The sequence below is a fragment of the Periplaneta americana genome, chromosome 1 (assembly GCF_040183065.1).
Source record: "Periplaneta americana isolate PAMFEO1 chromosome 1, P.americana_PAMFEO1_priV1, whole genome shotgun sequence".
NCBI lineage: Eukaryota > Metazoa > Arthropoda > Insecta > Blattodea > Blattidae > Periplaneta > Periplaneta americana.
In genome coordinates, this window is record NC_091117.1 from 136,208,574 (window position 1) to 136,231,008 (window position 22,435).

Here is a 22,435-nt window from a genome sequence, read left to right on the forward strand (position 1 = left end):
CAATATATAAGAATAATGCCAATGAAAATTATATTTCGAAACAGAATTGGTTTCAGAAAATCTACTCTAAACTTCTGTTAATCATCAATAGTCTGGGGTCTTTTAATTATGATACATTTTTATATGTAATCGTGTATCTATAAAAATGAAATTGTTTTATTCTTCAGCCTTCTTAAATCTACCAACAAATTCGTATGTCGTAAGTTTCAATTCCTACACTATATGTTGCAGTGCTTTGCTATGCTCTTATGGTTAATTAGTGCAGTGTTGTGAGTTTAGTTCAGACAGCCTCTACTACTGTGGAATGGACTGTTCTGGATGCTGTCATCTGTCAAACGCTGAAATCTGTCTCTGTGCCTATAGTGTCACTTTCATGTCACTGGCATGTTATTTCCTTTTACACTGTCTTGTGATGTTTTGCAACATTTATTTTAGTTGTTAATATGTTACAGTACATTAAAAATAATACAGAATGATTCATTAACTTCTTTCTTTGTGATAAAGTTTATAGGTTAAAATGATTATCTTGATCATACAGTAGAAACATGGGCTGTAGCTGTGGAATAAGCATACCGGTATGAGAAACTTTTAAATTCCAGTCAGAAATAATTAAATCCTGACATATGACGAGTTTCAGTCATTTTTTTATTCTTATGTTAAATATTATTGTTTATATATGTAGCTTACCAATCATGTAATTGCACCACTTGCAGTTTTTAACTGTTTTAGGAATTAAAGGTTTTAATAATATCTAATTAACTTTCTAGATTTTTTTTGAGATACCGGTACTAAATGTTTACTAATAATGTAAAAGTGACTCACGCAAAGTAGAGGTGACTTGATAATCTGTAATTTTAGTAAACATCTTATGCCATTGAAATTCTTTTCGTTGTTGTATTTTTATTTTACTTGGTTATTTAATGACGCTGTATCAACTACGAGGTTATTTAGTGTCAATTGGATTGGTGATAGCGAGATAATATTTGGCGAGATGAGGCCGAAGATCCGCCATAGATTACCTGACATTTGTCTTATGGTTGGGGAAAACCTCGGAAAAAACCCAACCTGGTAATCAGCCCAAGCAGGCATCGAACCTGCGCCCGAACGCAACTCCGGATCTGCAGGCAAGCGCCTTAGCCAACTGAGCTATGCCTGTGGCTCACTTTGTATGTTAAAGTGAAATATTTATGATATTTGAAAATACACTTATCTAAAAGATAACATTGTTATTGAATTGTCTGTATTATTTCCACTACTGTGTGCTGTTGTCTTATAATTGTAACATTGTGTAAATATATTCACATCATTCATTTTAACTGTGTGGGTCTAAATAACACAAAAGTAAATAAATTTACTTTTATGTACTGTGTTATACTGTTTTAATTGCAAATTTCGAATTACACTCATTGCTTTTTTTTCTGTGAATTTTTTTCTGTACATTTTTTATACATTTACATATTCTTAAACTCGTTCAATTTTTTTTAAATTATTTTTGGAGAAAAATAAATTAGCATATCGCAAGACATAACTATTTGTTCAAAATAATTTGAGTCAGAATAGTATTTCCATGAGGACTATAGAAACATTTTCTATTTTGAGCATATTCAGCTTTGTCATCTTCGGTATACAGTATTTCAATTTATTTTTAAATCTAAAGCAAACGAATGTTAATACAAAAGCATTTTGTGTAACAGTAACCAGAATAATTGGGAAATTAAAAAAAAAAATTTGCGACTATACCAGTAAACTTACTGTTTTTTTCCTTCATGCCAGTATTGTGAATTCTTTGTATGTACGAGAGTGCTGGATCTTAGAAAGCATTAACATATCATTTTAAATGTAATAAAATTTACATTATTACCTATTTGAATCATATGCACCAAAGTAATGGAGCAGTGATTTGGATATTATAAAAGCATTAGTGTACAGAGCTGACTTCAGTAATAATATTTATTTGATGTAATTATCTAATATAGACTGTTTTTCATGTATTTCTTAGGCTGCTAATGCTGTCTGTGAAGAACGAATTCAAGAATTAGAAAGAAATTTAGCAGAGGAGAGACAAAAATGTGAATTGTTGGAACAAGAATCTAACAAGTTATTCGAAGCTGAAGAAGCAATAGCTCATTACAAAGATGAATTGGATACAAAACAAAAGGAACTGGACGACGTTCGGAAAGCACTGAAGCTTCGAGATGAAGAAGTGGAAACAGGATTTGCACACTCAACTACAGAAATAAACAGATTGAAGGATGAGTTACAGGCAGCTCAAAATTCATTAAGAATTAAATGTGAAGAAGCAGAGAAATTTAGTAAAGAATATAAGGAAGAAATTGATAGGTTAAAGAAGGGATATGAAGATGCCAATAACTCACTCAAATCAACTTTAGAAACAGAAGCAAAACAACACGGTTTTGAAATTGAAAAGTTAAAGAAAGAAGTAAATGAAACTCACAACCTGTTAAAACAGAAAAGTGATGATGTAAATAAATTGACAGAAGATCATAAGAAAGAAGTTGATGCACTTAAAAATCAACTTGAAGAGGCCACAGATATGCTTCAGATGAAATCAGAAGATCTGCAGAAAGAAATAGTAACTGTAAAAGAAAGTGAGGCGTCTTTGAAGAAGGAAGTTGAAAGCATTCAAGCTGCTCTTAAGTCAAAGTCTGAAGAACTGGATAAAACTATTAAACATGCCAAAGAACAAGAGCAAGTGATAGAGAAGTTGAAACTAGAAAACCAACAGACACAGACTTTGTTGAAAGAGACAACAGAAAACCTAACCAAACAGACATCTGCCACAAATGAACTAGAAGCAAAATTGAAGAGTCAATTGGAAAACAGTGAAAAGTCATTAAAGATGAAAGCAGATGAATTATCAAAGATTAATGAAGAACATTCAAGTGAAACTAAAATAAAAATATCAACTATCCATAAACTTGAAGAACAAATTAAGGAAAGAGATTCTGAAATAAATAAGTTGAAACAAGAACTGGCAACTCTAAAGGAAGAGATCATTAAAGAAAACGCTACAACAAAAGAGCAACATGATAAGGAAATTGAAGAAAAAGTAACTTTACTGAGGGAGGCAGAGAATCGCTTGAGAGAGAAGGATTCAGAAGTTAAACAGCTGATGAAAGATATTGAGAAACAGAAGGCAGAAGTTGACAGAAACATTGCAGACATCAAGGTGAAACAGGAAGAAACACATAGTAAGTAAAGTTCATATATACTTTGAAATATGAATGGAATTTTCGTGTAATTAAATTTAATTAAGTTTTAATACTTTAAGACGCTGGGAAGACCAATTTACTCGTAATTTAACTGAGGTAATTTAATTGGCCCTAAGTAAGTTATAGATAAACTATGTAAGACTTTTCCAGATTTGATGAAAATTAATACTAACATATTTTTAATATAAAAGTTTATTTCGCCATTTCCATTCAATTAGATATTGTTTTCATGTTCCAAAATAAATAATATACCTAATTTGTTCTGGATAACAGGTTGCGTACTTTTAAAATTGTTATGACATTAAACAGATACAATACTTTCTGATAAAACATTGGTTCTAGTAAAATAATTGAAATATATTTACTACTGCTATAAGTTTTTGAGAACTTAAACATAACAAAAACATAATTGTATCTTCATGTTGGATGTCCTAAAATGTAACTGTGCTTTCAGTTCTCTGAAATTTATAAAAATATGTTGCAGTGCACAGCAATCTCGAAATTTCACAGTAAACTATTTCTTAAATGTTCCTTTTCCCAAAAGATATTTATTATAACAATTGTAGTCAGACATACAGACAGAAAAGGATTTCGACCATGACTGTCTCGTCTTACATGCCCACAGAACTAGGACTTCTACAGATTCTGAATATTCTCTTTGCAATGAACATAATGATATAAGGAATGATACTGGAAAGCCAGGAAGCATTTATTTTAACATTTTCGCATTATTTTCTTCTTATGCTATTTTATGTACCGATATAAATAATTGACTGAAAGGAACTGAAACTCAAATTATTATATATTTATGTTTTAGCAATGATAATGTCAAGTTTCTCGTATTATAATCCTATGAATTTTGTTAGTATGACATTTGGAGTATTCTTGGAAGTACGAAGATAAATCTTCAAAAGAGTGTAATAATATTTTTTCACCTTAAGAGTATCTATTTCTTAACTTTGTTGTTGGTATGGTAGTTTACGCAATAGCTTTTAATGTCTATAATATCAAACTACTGTGCATGGTACTTTAATATACGTTTATGTATACCTTACAGACCTGAGTCAAAAGATAGTGGAAACAGAAAATACAATCACAAAACTATCAGCTGAAGTACAGAAATTCCAATTGGAAACAGGCGATCTTCAGAGGAAGTTACAAGCTTCAGATGAGAAATGTAGCCAACTGACACAGCAAAAACAAAAACTGGTAAGGATATTTTTAAACAATTAATTTATCGAATTATACAGAGTGTAACTAAAAAGGTATGTCATATCTTTAGGGAAATATTTCTCACATGTAGAGGATGAAAATATGTTATATGAACATGGGTCCAGAAACACTTTTTTTCCTTGTTAGAGTTATTTTTCTAAATTCTGCTTACATTGTATGATACACAAGTTATTTTGTTTTTGTGTGGAATGCCATCACAGATGTTGTGTACATTATACCCCATACTAGAACAATGAACACCAGAAATGTGGAAAACACACAGAAAAAGAATGTATGGTACATCACCAACACCACCACCGCTGCCGCCACCGCCACCACCACCACCACCACCACCACCACCACCACCACCACCACCACCACCACCACCACCACCACCACCACCACCACCACCACCACCATCATTTGTACATAGGTAATTACATTCTAAATAGGAATAAACAAGAAAGTTTACATGTAATCAGATTGTTCTGGTACAGGGTTGTTGTTACATAATAGCTATGATGGCAGTAACCACTAACTAGGCCTAGCTTGCACATCATACAATGTAAGCAGAGTTGTAGAAAACGAGATTTAAGAAGGAAATGAAGCATTTCCGGATGCATGTTCATATAACTTATTTTCATCCTCTACATGTGAGGAATGCTTCCCTAAAGTTTTGACATACATGTTTGTTACACCCTGTATTCTGAACTATAAGTACATTTATACGCATCCAATGTAGTTAAAAGAATCACTATTTGTTACAAAATAATGACGAAACGTCTTCGAGACATTTTTATATTCTTGATATGACTGTTAGAAGAAAACTCCCTGTACACTTTGAGTGAATGATAATAAATTCGAACTGGAATTGCGAAAAGCAATATCATCAGAGACCATATGAAGGGTCCAGAGAAAAAACACGTTTAGTCACATTTTGCAAATTTTTCAGGAGAATGTTTACAGACTTGCAGAAATGACAGTTTCTTCCCGTAAAAGCCTTTCCTTAATATAGTTATTTGCTTATAATGTGAAACCAAGCGAGGTATTTTCCCGTGTATGATTAGGGGACCTTAAAGATCTCAACTTCAATTGCCACATCAATTAAAATATAAAAATTACTAACTTTGGACTAAATGTGTTTTTCCCCTGGACCCTTTATATGTTAATTACATATCACCATTTTTTGTATTTCATGTGCAATACTATCTGTTCATGGTACCATGCTTACAAAAATGCATTACTATTATTATTATTATTATTATTATTATTATTATTATTATTATCATCATCATCATCATCATTATCATTATCATTATTATCATTATCATCATCATCATCATCATCGTTACATATTTTATTGGGAAGTCTTCACAGTTTTTGCATCATTGGTACGTCTTTATTCTTCCTCCAGGCTTGTGCTTACTGTAATAATTTGTTACATTACAATTTTAAAGCATAGACCCATATTTTTCACTGCACGCATTGTATTCTCCACCTGACGTAATTAGGAATATTAAATTCAGACGTTTGAAATGGGCAGGGCTTGTAGCACATATGGGCGAATCCAGAAATGCATATAGAGCATTAGCTGGGAGACCGGAAGGAAAAAAAAACTTTTGGGGAGGCCGAGACATAGATGGGAGGAAGATATAAAAATGGATTTGAGGGAGATGGGATATGATGATAGAGACTGGATTAATCTTGCTCAGGATAGGGACTGATGGCTGGCTTATGTGAGGGCAGTAATGAACCTCCGAGTTCCTTAAAAGCCATTTGTAAGTAAGTATGTAAGGCCTATATTTTTCAGCATAGAATCAGGTTAAATAAAAATACAATTTTAATTCTTCTTCTTCTTATCTTTCTTCATCCTGATCATAATCACCAACATAGCAATAACAATAAAATTGTGTATTAGGATTTAATAAGACCTGTTCCACCAAGGCGCAAAGTGTAGTTTTACGACCACCTTCCATATCTAAGTCGATTAGGGCCTCTTCTGTCTCTAGGTAGATATTGGAATGTCAGATTTAGGAATATAATATTGTCCATTCCTTTCACAAATTATTTTATACCATACTGTTAATTTTTCTCTTATAGACCTATTATTATTATTATTATTATTATTATTATTATTATTATTATTATTACTATTATTATCATCATCATCATCATCATCATCAACAATAGAATGTTTTAATTTTAAAAATGTTATCTTATAGTTTCAGTTTTTGCTCAGTCCCTTAAAATCGAGACTTTGCTGTCTGCATGTGTTTTTTAAATAATAGCGATAATTTTAATTACCGGTATGTGTTATTCATTGTGTTCTTGCAAAGTTGCTTTTAATTACACCATTAATTTTGTTGTACTTTTATTTCTTATTACTGTCGGTTGTCTCCAATGATATAACTTTTGAGAAAAATTGGATTAAAGTATTAAAGTACGGTAGAGGAGGCAAGACCTGTCCTGTGACCTTATCATGTGCCATGGCTATATCATCAATGGATATGGAGGGGGAAGTTAGATTTTAGTCTGAGATGAGTTTCCGTGTCAGTAGATTCATATAATATTAACCATCATAAAACAGATCCTCTTTCTGATTGCTTATTCTCTCGCACAGCTCACATGCCAGATCTCGCCTCCTCATCTACATGAGTCAACTAATGAATTTATGGAATGACATAATATTCACTGCCTCTTATATTAAGGATTGATGGTGTTCGTTTTAAACCTTAAATGTAAGTTTTCAGCTTCATAACAGTATGTGGTTCATACTTAATAAAACGTGTAATTGTGTGTATTTCAGGAGGATGACATCTCAAACTTGATGAGCACATCTAGTGACTCGTCAGCACAGTTGACCAAATTGAATTCTGAGTTGCGTGAAAAGGAGAAAGAAGCTGATGGCATTAGAGAAATTTTGGCAGCAGCAAATCAGGAGACGGAGATGGTGAAACATAAATTACAACAGACTTCAGAGCAGGCTGAGAAAACAGAACAGGAGCTGAAGGAAAAACTTGAGAAGCATTTACAACAGTATCAGAAGTTAGAAGAAAATATGAAACTTAAAGTAGAGGAAGCGAAAACAACAGAGGAGGATCTTCGTCAACAATTAGAGAAAGCTATTGCTGAAAATAATGATGCTAAACAAAATACAAAGACGGAAATTGATAAACTTGCTAAAGATTCAGAGAAAATAAAGTTGGAATTGACAAAAGTAAAAGAAGAAGGTAGGAAAGTTGAAGAAGAATTAGCACAGAGATTAGAGAAAACCATTCAAGAAGGTGCAAGCAGAGAAAAAGATCTTCAGGAGCTGTTAGAAACGGCCACGATAAAGCTACAAGTAATGGAACAAGAGCAGAAAGATTTACAAAATAGTATATTAAAAGAACAAGAACAAAAGCAGAAATTTGAAGAAATGTTGCAAGAATCTAGAAAAGCGGAACAACAGCTGAAACAAACGCATGCTGAAGAATTACAAAGACTCTCTCAAGGAAAAGCTACAACAGAAAGTATTGTTGCAGAGAGAGATTTAAAATTGGCATCAATAGCTCAGGACCTAGATAAAGTAACACAGGAAAAGGAAATCCTAGAGAAAAGCATTGCAGAGAAAGATGTGAAACTGTCTCAACTTTCAGATCAACTATTAAAGACACAAAATGAGAAGGATTCGTCAAATAAGCTCGTTATTGAGCAAACCGAAAAATTAGCTTTAATCAACACCGAAATGTTGAAAGTACAAGACGACAAAATAGCAGCAGAAAATAAGAATGTAGAGCAGCTAGCAGAACTTAATTCTGTCACTGAAAAATTAAATCTAATTCAAAAAGAGAAAGGAGAAATCGAATTAAGGTTGAAAGAAACTGAAAGTAAATTAACTGACATAAGTAAAAATTTAACAAGTTTGCAGGAAGAGAAGAAAATCACAGAAAGTTCTGCTTTGGAAAAAGATTCTAAACTTTCTGCAACAATTAATGAGCTGGATAGGATACAGCAAGACAAAGACAAGGTGGATAAGGTACTGGCAGAGAAAGAATCTAGATTATCAGAGGCAACGGAAGAGTTGACGAAACTTCGCAATGAGAAGGTAGCTGCTGAAAATCTTGCAAAGGAAAGAGAAGAGAAGTTGAAACAAGTCATGGATGAGGTTCAGCAATTGAAAGGAAACTTCGAGACTCACAGACAGGAGCTGCAGGCGAAAATAGTGCAGACGCAAAAGGAAGCAGAGGCTGTCCAAGATCTGCATAAAAAATTGTAAGTAAAGAGATTTTTTAAACTCATGCTATAGTAGTGCTTTTCAAACAGAAATATAATTCAGTAATTACTTATGAGCGTCATATCTAATGACTCAGGTGTTGGGCAGCAAATATAGAAATTCTTTGTGGTTTCTTGTTCTAGAAAACCCTTTATTGTTCAATTCCATGAATTTTAGTCGCATTTGTGAAAAAGAAAACACTTCCCTCATTACCATTTCTCTCGACAGCAAATTCCTTAGTCTCGTTGAGCTTAGATCTCTTAGCATGGAAATTCCATTCATTCATTCATTCATTCATTCACTCACTCACTCACTCACTCACTCACTCACTCACTCACTCACTCACTCACTCACTCACTCACTCACTCACTCACACTCTCACACTCACTCACTCACTCACTCACTCACCCATATTTTTTCACTTCACGTGGGAGCATAGGGCCACTGTAAATGTTTGCCATCGGACACAATTTGATGCCTTTGCCTTCACTTCACTCCGCTCTGGATCTTGTCCTGCTGTCAGATTTCGTCATAAACAGTTCTGCTCCATGAAGATGTAGGTCGCTCTTTTCTACAGGATCCCTGAGTGTTTTAATCCAATGCTTGTTTTTCTATTGCAGAATCAATTTTTCTTAATGTATGGCCTATCCGTTGTCATTTTCTCTTTCGCATCTGTAATCTTATTGGTTCCTCACCTGCAAGTACTAAAAAAGTTTAATTCTTTATTTTCTCTGGCAGGAAAATTTCGAAGATTTTCCTGAGACATCAGTTAATGAAAGTTTACAATTTTTGTATGATTGATGTATTTAATTTCCAGATTTGAGGACTATAAAGGAGGACTGATGTAACTTTACTAATGAGAGATTCACACAGGGCAATATTAAGCATCGAGGTGCGAGGATGAAATCAAGTTGTAGCAGTGGCTTACTGATAGAGCTCTTTCTTCTCATTACAAAGACCAGGCTTTGAATCTCTCTATGTAAACTGCATGTGTGTAAACACAGTGCACACGATGATTCCCAAGCTATTCCAATGTGGGACTTAATCTCTGAACAACAACCAATTTCCGTGTCCAAACGCCTATAGAATCAAGAGATATTGTGTGTCAAGCATACTCTGCTAAGGTCTATAACTTTCCATATAAAACAGGAAAACTGATCTTAAAGAATATACGCTGCAGGTTGCTTACACCAGGAGTTACCTCGTACGAGTTACAATTGGACATCTATGATGTACAGTATACCAGTATTGTGTGCTCTCTGCGTGTCACTTGGCATGTAACTAATGATAGGCTTGATCCTTATCTACAACAACAGCTGGCTAATGACAAATCATTCCCTACTCTTTGTAGTACAGTGTGAAAAATTGAAAATGGATACTAATTTATGTAAGAAGAATCCATGTTTGCTGTTCATTTCACTACTAGTTTGAAAAGGAAGTGCTTATAGATGAAATTAATAATGTGTGGCAACGTAAAGAAGTTAGAGTAATTCCAGTACCTTCATTAGTAACAGGAATAATAGTAGAGTGAATTTATATATTTATAATTGTATGTAATTATAGGAACTTAACAAAATGTCTTATGTTGTATGTAAAATAAAACAGTATTATTGCAGACCTATCACATTACAAAGATCCTGCCTTGACCGAAAAAAAGGTATGGCTACTTTTCATAAAGACCCTGCGAAAAAAGGTTCAAGATTAATGATAGTTTGAATAATAATAATAATAATAATAATAATAATAATAATAATAATAATAATAATAATAATAATAATAATAATAATAATAATAATAACAATAATAATAACAATAACAATAACAATAACAATAATAATAATAATAATAATAATAATAATAATAATAATAATAGTCATCATCATTATAAACACCATGCTGATCATATAGTCATATCTTCTCGCTATTTGTGAATGGGTTGGTTCGATGAAATTGAACACTAAGTCTGTATTTTGAGGAAGAAATGTGTTAAGGATGTATTTAACCCCTTACCGCATGGGACAGTCTTGCACACACCGGTTTAATATTCAAATAACTTAAGTAGTTCTTTCTTTCTCAACTGATGTCACATATGGTCAAATCCAATTCTTGACAGTGTGTCATATCTGTCCCAGTATGCAGTTTGAAATATTATATGCTTATATTATAAATTATATGAATATAAAACCGGTATGTGCCATATCTGTCCCAGTATGCGGTAAGGGGTTAACTGTATAAAGTTATTGCAGGGAAATGGAAAAAACACGCATCGATGATCTTCAAGAACAACTAAGTGTTTCAGAAAAGGAACGTGGACAGTTAGCTGAAAAATGTGAAACACTGACCGTAGCATCTCAGAATAGTTCTGAACTTGGTGCAAAATTGGCAGCTTTACAGAAAGAACTGCAAGAAACAAAACAGAGGTAAGATTTGTTTGTTACAAGTAGGTCTAGAAAGTCGTCTTACACCTGTATTGAATTTTATTACAATTGCATGAAGATTGCACCAACTTCGTGAGCATGTTAAAATCATGAAGAGAGAATGAGTTCCGCAGAAATTTATTTGTTATGAGAGGAACATGTTATCTTTTGTTTTCTCCGGAAATCACCAGTCCAATCAATTTATTATTCCTGCCTTTACAGAAGTTAAACAAATTATTTTTACTTTGAAGTAGATGTCTGTTCCAAAACTTATAGACATTTAATATAACACATTCTTCTCCTTCATCTGGTTCTACATCCTGTTTCCGTCCTTGAACACTTCCTCAACCTCTTCCAACCATCTTGGTAGGGATAGTTCAACTCTTCTGATTCCATGTAGTTGGGTAAGGGTCAACTTTTTACCAGAATCATTTCCATCCTTCCTCATGACATGTCCCAACCATCTAACACTTCTTGCTTTGACATATTTTATAATGTTGGTTTCACCAATTCTAAGATACAATTCATAATATTTGTATTTTGTTTTTCAAATACCACTTGTCATTTACTGGATCATTCTTTCTAAGGATTTTCCTCTTAACAACCTGCGTTTAATTTTATCATTTTTACTTACAGCTTAGGTCTTACATCTATATATCGAGATATTATTAATATTTGGCTAATTTACATTTTGATATTAATATTTATATGACATGACTTTTGGTGATTTTGTAGCCCATAATAACGTCTATAGGTTGCCATTAGTATATGGTGTAATACATAATTATTTATTTTAATTATGAGTCAACATATATATATATATATATATATATATATATATATATATATATATATATATATATATATATATATATATATATATATAAGAGAGAGATTTTCCAGCTTTGAAATTCATTTTTATATTTCCTTAATTGTAGCCCACATTATGATCACGCTAAAACTTGTCTTAATATTGTTTATAATTGTACATGTATATGCACAAAAAGCGTACTATACATTTTAGGAGACTGTGCACTCACATCTGTCATAATTTATATAGCTTACCTGGAGAAGCAATTCCATTGTAAGTGACTGCCATACATCATATTAGACTACTAAATACTGTGTAAGAAAGGAGTAATGAATAATACTGTAAGGAACATGATGCATGTATTCAGGGTATCTGTACCATGCTGTCAATGCATTGTAAAGAATTTTAATGGCGTTTGAAGCAGGATGAAAATTAATAGAAGGCAGTAATGCCTACAGAATAGTTTTTGTTCACAGCACGGTACAAATACTTTTAGTATCCAGTTGTGTTTATGAAAAACATTTGAAGTCTTTTATGTCAGGTTCAAACATAATGAGAAGACAATAATGTGCTAGAAATACAGTCTGATCCGTTTGGGTATGGGTAATATTAATTTATTGTTGTAAAGCTATTATGATAGTAGAAAAACTTATTTGCAGGTTATATTATAATTAAAAGATGGGAGTTTCCGTATATGACAATCAACAGTGCATAATCTGAAAACACAAATCGTGGATGATTAAAATGGCTACTACAAATCAACAACGGGCACAATGTGTTCTTTGGTATGCTAAATTTGAGAGTGTTAAAAGAGTTCAAAGGGAATTTCGACATGAGTATGGTGTGCATAATATACCTAAATATGATTCCATAATGTTATGGTATCGAACATTTGTAGAAACAGGTTCTGTGTTAAAAAAATATGGAGGAGATGGCAGGAGAAACTCAGTACGAGAAGCAGCTATCTCTTGACTTGGTCCCCAAACTGCTCATATCTAACCCGTCCTGACTTCTTCGTATAGGGTTTTGTTAAAGACATTGTATATTCACAGAAACCCAGGAACATTGATGATCTGAGAGTAAAAATTACTCAAGCTTTTCAACAAATCACCTCTCTTATGTTACAGCGGATATGGCTGAATTGCATTGCCGTTATGAGTTGTGTAGGGTGCGCAATGGGGGTCATGTTGAGCTCTGAGGAATCTCCCATCTTTCAGTGTTGTATGCACGAAGTTTCAACAAATAAAGTTCAGTAGTAAATGTTTTACGGTGTTTTTACCCAAACGGATCACTCTGTATATTAAGATTTTACACTTACTTCTAGAGCATGAACTAGTTAGTCAAGGACAAAAAACTTTAGGGGCAGTATAAATCCTTAGCATGGCTTCCTTCTGAAGAAAAATAAAACCAGACAGTCCGTTTCGTGGATTTACTGTCCGTTAAAGAATCCTGTTCCAGGCAAAAGTTTCCTGCTTACAGGCAGGTAACTCTACAAACCAGCATCACGATTGAGACTACAGTTTTCTCTGGAGGAAAATGATTCGTGAGTCTTCAGATGCCTCTGATGGACAATGCAGGAAACCAATTATAACAAATGGGAAGACATGGACTTTAAAAGTCACAGCATTTAATGAAAACAGTGCTTTAAACAATTTTTATATTTTAGAAAAACATTATGTTTTATTTCCTAACAAACCTTGAGTTCAGTTTCTGAACCCTTATTGCTTCTTTTATGGCTAACAAGAATTATGTAAGTTATATGTAAAATATTTAGTCTTATAGTGAAATTGTTGTTTATTGCAAAGAAGTGTGAAAATGTGATACCCAGTGAGGGAAGTGAGACGGTATGCGCCAGTATGGAATACCGCCACTGGTTTCTATGGCCAGAAGACATACCGTTAGTGAAAAATGACATACCTTCATGAAAAAATGTTATCCTTAAAAATTTGTTTATACATTTCTTCACAACAAAGAGTACTATCTGTTTGCTTCGTAAATCTAAACCACAGTCTTCATGAACTGTATTCAACATGTATTTAGACATGTTTATTTTGATAAGTCAACTCCTGGAATGCTTATAATGGTAGTATTTCAAGTATAGAAGGCTGTGGTTGTACTTTGTGTTGCCAATTTAGTGACTGTCATTTTTGTTGTTGTTGCACTTTTTATTTATAATTAAGTAAGGCACTTGAAGCTTTAACATTATTTAAATGATGTCTCAATGGACATCGCAAAATAATCTAGTAAATAACTGAAGTAACTTGAAATTATTTTATTAAGAAATTTAATGTGTTGCGTAAGCTTCAAAGATTCGCGTTATGACTGAACGAAACAATTTATTGTATACATCATGTACGTGTATATTGTAAGGGAGGGGGTATGCCTTTTTTAAATCGAGGTATGCCAGAGGAAAATTTTGGGGTAGCATACTGCATCTGGTTTTTTCCCACCTTCCTCACTGGTGACACCAGTATATGAACAAACCCATTTCCATTTGAAAATAATACTCATATTATTATGTAATAAAATGACAGTTCTAATTATGGAAGAAGAATTTCAGTACTGTATATGATTCTTAGGTACCAGTACATACTTAACATGTGTACTGTATCAGTAAAAATACTGTGAAATGCTAAATTTATGTACGTTTTTTGTACTGCAATTATAATGTTTAAAATACTTCAAAATACTAAATTTACATATGCACATTTTACAATATTATAACATTTGCAAATGTACGAAAAATGATCTCTTTATTTTTTTAGACTGTATTAATGTTTTCATGAATATATGAAATATAATTAAGTTATTGATGCGTAATTAAGTAATTGTATAATAGAAGACGATTTCTTAGGTTACATACTCACAGAAATACTTGTAACTTTGAGTGTAAGACACACTAGTAATTGTAATATATTTGACAGGGAGGAACAACAGAGATCAAGCAGTGAGTTGGAGAAGGAAAGTCTGGAGAAAAAATTAAAATCAACGCATTCACTTCTTGAGCAGAAGGAGGAGGACTACCAGAAACAGAAAGACTTGGTACCTATTACATGTAATTTTAAGATATAGAGGAGTGAGAATGAGATATCCAAAGCCACATTTTTAACAAAAATGTTTTTTTTTTCTTTTTGCTGCGAGTTCACTTCTTACACATATGAGGAAGTTGCTAGTAAAATATTATAAAAATTACTCAACAAATGACATAAATAGCCTATACACCGAAGAAATTATGATACAGCACCTAATAGCATTGGACTCTGAATCTTCAATACATTCTCGTATAAAATCATGTCTGTCTGGCTTAGAACTATATCATTGTCACCCCTTCATATCATTGTAAATATAATAGCAGTATATTGAAGTTAGAAGTTTGTTATTATTATTATTATTATTATTATTATTATTATTATTATTATTATTATTATTATTATTATTATTATTACCGGTACTGTAATAGTCGTCGTCATCATTGTTTTCATCACCACACCTCTCTTTTCTTCCATCTCTTCCTCATTGTCACCATCATTGTAATTGTTGTCTTATTTTCATTCTCAAGAATTACACCTGTTAGGCCTGTTCCGTCTTAGTATTTACTTTTCACCTACGTTTATAATAATGATCTGTTTATTTGATCGATCTAAACCCAATTTTTCAATATTCCTTTTGAGTTTAATCTATAACATTGAATTCTTTGCGAAAGGGTACAGTTTATAGTTATTTTCTAATTTATCGATTGTTCTTATCTTCTAATCTATAATGTACTATACTTATCAAAAATTAGAAGTGAGCAGTCAGTACACCATTCATATTTCTTTCTGTGATTTGATTACTTATGTTCCATTGCCATACTCGTATGTTCAGGCTGGGATAGCATTCATTTAAAAGTTTCACTTGTGTGTCTGTTCACGTTTTCGCAGCCATCATTTTATTAATGTGCCTGCATATATGTTGAAATTTATTTAATTTCTTGCCACTATTTACTTCTTTTGAAATGTCTAAAGTACATGCTGAAAAATTTGATATTTCAAACATGTTACACAATTTTGTGGCTCCAAGACAAAATGTGATGTCATTTCTTGCAGTTTTTTAGGAGCCGAGCATTTAAAGTTTGAATGACTGTATAAAGTCACAATAATCATGTTTCATAACGAGTTAGAGAGAAAAATAATGGAGATATGCATGTCATCTTTACCACAATATAGATACTATCAGGATGTATATCATTTTCGCTAAAAATTTACATATTTTTGCCTTAGAACCACAGAATTGTGCTATGAAGTATAGTTTTTAATTTTATGAAATATTTCCTTTTAAAAGTCAGTGATGTTGATTTTTGCACTGAAAATGTTAAGTTGTATTGGAAATTATATTACTTGACATACGGTATACAAAGTTTCTGTACCTAATACACATGAGTTATAAATAAACAGGGTGACCAGTTCACAGCAATAAAAAAGAGGATACAAAGCTTCAAAAAGGAGGACATTCTTCGAAAAAGGAGGATAGAAAATGTGTACTTAGATTTAGACTTAGGCCGATATTATACTTTAAATTACGTCAATATCTATTTTATTACAAAATATTTACAGTACAGATTTAGGCTTATACCATACTTAAAAGTACCATATGTTAATATCTATTTTATTACAAAATAATTATGATAAAACCTAATAATAATAACGATTTTAGACAGCTACATATGAAAGTCAAGGGAACTGTAATTATTAAAGTGCACAGAAAATATTTATTTACATTTAGGCTTAGGCTTACATTATAGCCTACTTAAAATTATGTCAATTTCTATTACAGCATACTTATCATAAAATTTCATAATATAAAATGATTTTACAGTTAGCTACATATGAAAGCAATGACCATAACAAGTAGGAGCAAAGAGAGTTATAATCATTGGCAAAGAGTATATACCATCGATGCTGCTGCTACCTACAGACAAATTAGTTGAAAAAGGCATCAAATCAGATAATTTCAAAATATCACGCATACAAGTTACGAAAAGGAGGACATGTTTTGATTTTAAAAAAAATCCGCGCGGACCCTGGAAAAGGGCTAAAAAGGAAGACATGTCTGGACAAAAGAGGACGTCTGATCACTCCATAAATAAAGTAGTGACAACATTGCCAGGAATGGATCATGCGCATTCGGATGCGATATGAGACAACTGGTGATCGTAATTGGAGATATTGTCGATGTATTGAATAAAACCGGTTGCTATGACAACAGATTTTGGAAAGAGCAAATGAGTTCACATATTTAGTTCTCCTGGCACCACATTATCATAATCATCCTATCACATCATCGGGGTAATGTAACTCCGCCTTCCAGGCGCCCCAACCTCAGAAGTGGGTTACAATTAAGCCACGGCCAGGAGAGAAGACCAGAAATGTCGAAAAGACAACCTGGTGGCATTGGATAAAAAAAAAAAAAAATTAGGTTATAATGTGTCATTTGAGGAAGAAATAGATATAGCAAACAAAATTACAAAATTTATCAAAATGCATGGGAATAGTTAACAGTATCATGAAACCAACATTAGTACAAAAGAACACAAGAATACATCTCTATAAAGCCCTTGCAAGAACAGTGTTAAGCTATGGTAACGATCCATGGACAATAAGAAGAAGGGATGAAAGCAAGATAACAGCTAATGAGATGTGATTTATGCGATATACAGCAGAATATACAAGATGGGCCCAGAAACGAAATGAGGAAGTAATGGAAGAACTGCGACTAAAGCCAATTCTCCACTATATACAAAAGTACCAGGCCAACTGGATGGACCATCTACAACGGATGTCATCTCACAGAATCCCAAGAGCTATGCTTTGTTATCTCCCTCAAGGAAAGAGATCACTGGGACGTCCCAAGAAAGGCTGAAGGGCCATTCTTCTTTGAGACTACAACAGGCCACATGCCCTAATACTTGGAGGGATGATGATGATGATGATGATGCTATGACAACAGATGTTATTGTGCGTGGTTAAATGTAGAAAACACTATTTTTAACTACTCTAAAGCATGTTTACTAAACTTGAGCAGTAATCGTGGATAAAAATCGAAATATCCCGTGGTAGAAATGCATGCCAGTGTCATCAAGGGTTGCTTGAAGCTTGTGGCAACGATGCACTACTGTATTGGACAGTCACAAGATGGGTCTCTGCATTTCGTATGGATCCGAATGAGAAGGCACATGTGGCTTGCACAAGTCGCCCGTCCATTTGTGACGAACAAGTGGAGTTAGTGCGATGTCTCCTTGTTCTTGACTATTGCTGGACTATACGAGAATTATCCATCGAGGTTGGACTCTGTCATCAAACTGTGTGGCACGTCCTGAAGAAAAACCTACACATGAGAAAAATTGCAGCATGCTGGGTTCCTCATAACCTGACAGAAGCATAGAAGTGGCACCGATACACAATAGCTCAACTCCTCCTATTGAGATACCACAACGAAAGGGACGTATTCCTGCAATGTATTGTTGCCATTGACGAGATGTGGGCACAGGCATACGAGCCTGAACTAAACCGTCAGTCTAATGAATAGCACCACAAAGGATCACCACGTCCAAAAAAAAGTGCGATATGAACCCTCTAGGGTGAAAGTCATGCTGATAGTGGCATACGACAGTGAAGGTGTTATCATTAGTCATGCCCTACCTCAAGACGAAAATGTCAGTGTAACATACTACCAACATTTTCTCGAACACAACCTACGTCCAGCTATGAGCACAAACGTCCAAATTTTCTGAGAGACAATCCACTTTTCATCTTACATGACAATGCTCGTTGTCATGTCGCAGGAACAGTGTCTGAATTGCTAGAGATGGGATTGGGAAGTATTGGAACATCCTCCGTATTCCCCTGACATGAGTCCTTGTGACTATGACTTGTTTCCACGATTGAAAGAACCACTTAAAGGCAAGAGGTTTCCAGATATTGGATCAGTGCTTCATGCAATAGGGCAGTCTATAAGAGAGATCAACAGAAACAACCTCGCTAACGGCATTCAACAGTTACCACAGATTTGGCAAAAGACACAGAACACGCTGGTGATTATATTGAAGGGCTGTAAATGTATATTCCATGTAACTTCAATAATATGTTCATACTGTCTATGTTGCCACTACTTTATTTACAACCTCTTATATTTATATCGAGGCTAAGAAGTGATACTTAGTATCTGTAAATTTGCAGCTGAATCAAAATACTATTTAAAAAAATTAATTTTTCTCAAAATATACAAACTTTGTATGTATATTTATTTTCTGCTTCCCAAGATCTTCTGTATCAGAACAAAATATTAGTTAACTGTCCAATTTTCTAAACATAATAATAATACAGTTAAACTAAATGACCATTTTTGTAGATTCGAGGTATCACTTCTTAGACATCGATATATATAATTTCTGCACATCTAAAGGATAAAACTAAAATTCTTTGAAACATTTATAATCATAATACACTGCTCTTTTAAATTGACTGAGTATATTGGGAATTAAATTAATGGCTTTCCCGAAACATGCTATTAAAAGTTTGAAAACCATTTTTATCTCGAAAATGAAGCAAAAACTAGCAAAATTGTATTTAATTTCTTTTTTTTTTTTTTTGTTTAAACTATCTCATAGAATAACCTCTGAAATTAAGACATTGCTTACTGTTCATCCTGTATATACTGTATGTGGGTCCCTGGCTGAGGAAAAACTGCCTACTGAAAGATACACTGGGAAGGAATGGTGAAGGGGAGAAAATTTCGGGGCAGAGAAAGATAACAGATGATAGATGACATTAAGAAATATGATTGTATGTGGAGACTAAGAGGAAGGCAGAAAGTAAAAAAGTTTGGAGAATGCTGAGTTTGCAATGAAAGATCTGCCCTTGGAAAGAAAACTATGATATAATATATACATGACGATAATAATAACAATATTATTATCATCATCATCATCATCATCATCATCATCATCATCATCTTCATCTTCATGCTGCCTACAAAAAAAGTATCTATGTGAGTAAAACCTATTTGTATTTCCTCGACTATTACACTTTTACTACGTCATACTACTTTTGACCAATAAAACGGTACGAAAGGACGTCTTTCAACCAATCATGGCTGCTTATCGCACAATTTTATCGCTTCCCTAGCATTTGTTTAATTTTATCACTACCCTAGCATTTGTTTCTTAGTTTGCCAACATTTCAAACTGCAAATTCTTTACAGTACTATAAAACATGCTTTGCGATCGTAATTTGTTTCCACATAGATAGTCGACTGAAAATGGCGGCTCCGTTCAAACATTTTGGTGAAGGTAATATTAGTGAAATAGAATTTTATTAAGTCAATTAATATCTATTTTATTGTATTAGAGTACTTTATTTCTTCTAATCTTTATATACTTTCTTCTGTTTTTACCACCTCCCTTCCATTTGTTTCTTTGTTTGCCAACATTTCAAACTGCAAATTCTTTACGGTACCGGTACTATAAAACATGCTTTGCGATCGTCATTTGTTTACAGCATAGACAGTCAACTGAAAATGGTGGTTCCATTCAAACGTTTCGTTGAAGCTAACATTAGTGAAATAGAATTTCAGTAAGTCAATTAATGTTTTATTGTTTTAGAGTACTTTGTTACTTCTAATCTTTATATGCTTTCTTCTAATCGTGTAATAGTCAATTAAATCCCACTCGAGTTTTGATTTTCTTCAGATAAATCAAAACCTCTAGTGAGATTACTGTTGATAAAATGTATATTTTTCTAATATCTTAGAGGTTCGTGCAGTTCTGCAAATTAAACAACGTAATGTATATACAACGTCATTGTTTAACACCCTGAATTTAAAATTAAACTATTTGTACACAGCTTTTTGTTCAAAACTTTTGTATTAATAAATTCACTACTATAAAATCAGAAACATTATTCATTGTCATTTCATTTTGATATGAGTAACTTCTTCAATAGAATACCTATAGTATGCCGACTTCCATTTTCTTTTAGGTTTCTTCCTTGATGGCAGAGAAAGCTCAAGCCAAGCAATATAAAAAACTGTTGGAAGGCCTGGAGCATGAGAAGAAGCAGTTGGAAACCAAATTAGGAGAAATGCAGAAGACTGTTTCACAATCACAAGTGAATGCCAATAGTGATGGTAAGTAAGCTGGAGTGAGTCTTAATGGTACAACAAATGAATAAGAAGACTCTGGAATCCAGTTTTGACTCTTCATATACAGTACAACCCTGATTATCCATCACCCTACTAACCAATTGGCAGATTATGTAACTGTCTTTCTCTCGCTCTTTTTTTTTCCTTTCTTTGTTGCGGAAAAATAATGTACTATACCTTATATTATTACCTATTTTTTTTTCTATAGTGTATTATTACAAGTCTTTACCCTTACATTCTGAAGTCTGACTAGTGTAATATGTAGCTAGTCAGCGATATATGCAATGGAGGGAGAAAGGAACTGGCCACCTTAACCCAATATCTCCTGGCCTAGTTACCTCATAAGTGGTGTATTCTTGGTATCACTTGTGAGGTTCAGACCTGTCTTCGGACAGTTGACTAAACAACAACAACTCTTATATAGTAGTACTGCTGGCAATAAGAACATTTACTTGAAGGTGTTTTTCCCAATTTGTAAAATAGTCACTACCTGCTTTAAAAAATGGTCCCAAGAAGTTCCGCACAATTTGTAGCAAACTCGTGCAGCTTTCAGTCCTTGTCCTACTGTTTGAGTGCTCATATTTTATATCTTCTATGCAAAATATCTTCCACGGGTGTCAAAAGTGTTTTGCTAACTGTCGAAATAAAAATGCATATAATTGAGAGCTTTGAAAAAAAAGAGAAACCACGGCTCATTTCACATCCGAATATGAGATTGGCGTTAAAACTGTGAGCAATTTAATGAAACAACAAGAATAAAGTGTGTAAAGTATGTAAATATACAACAGGAGACCTCTACTATTCCTGTCTTTCCACGAAGAAACTCACAAGGAATTTCCTTGGACCTTATAAACCTATCATTGACAACCAGACTTAAATTAGTGAACTTCTGGTCCACTATGTAGCATGTTAAACACAACATTATGGAGAAAATTACAAAACTGTAATATGCACTTAATTTATTAAAGTATTTTATGGTACAGATTATCCGATTTTTTGGATTAACCGTTCAGTAACCCCCTTCATTATCAGGAATACTACTGTATTCCTTAAAAAATTCTTTCTCGAGGATTTAATAATTTGCATGCTTAACTGTGGACCGAAGTGTTACAGGTTCAAATCTGACTGAAGTAATGGCCTTCTTGCGAAAATAATTACATTTCTCTGGTCCCAAGGCAAAAGATGATATTTCAATTTTTGAAATGTTTCAATAATGGTCATTCTCAATTAATAGTTTGAGTCTCTTACACCATTCTGTTTATCAATAAAAGGGCTGATGAGTGCACTGGAAAAGCAAAGAAACATTATTATTATTATTATTATTATTATT

The 22,435-nt window shown here is 33.2% G+C and overlaps 1 protein-coding gene across 13 annotated transcripts in view; it reads left to right on the forward strand.

Moving 5' to 3' along the window:
• The window catches only part of LOC138701176 (CAP-Gly domain-containing linker protein 1-like), a 463,706-nt gene that overhangs the window by 427,429 nt on the left and 13,842 nt on the right, over positions 1 to 22,435 (forward strand). For 12 of the 13 annotated variants that reach the window (XM_069827828.1, XM_069827805.1, XM_069827812.1 and 9 more), the window contains 7 exons: positions 2,000 to 3,212; positions 4,291 to 4,442; positions 7,252 to 8,699; positions 10,947 to 11,120; positions 12,178 to 12,201; positions 14,853 to 14,970; positions 20,943 to 21,090. In XM_069827828.1, coding sequence (XP_069683929.1) covers positions 2,000 to 3,212; positions 4,291 to 4,442; positions 7,252 to 8,699; positions 10,947 to 11,120; positions 12,178 to 12,201; positions 14,853 to 14,970; positions 20,943 to 21,090 — 3,277 coding nt within the window. The remainder of the gene's footprint in view (positions 1 to 1,999; positions 3,213 to 4,290; positions 4,443 to 7,251; positions 8,700 to 10,946; positions 11,121 to 12,177; positions 12,202 to 14,852; positions 14,971 to 20,942; positions 21,091 to 22,435) is intronic. The other variant, XM_069827820.1, reaches the window with a different exon arrangement.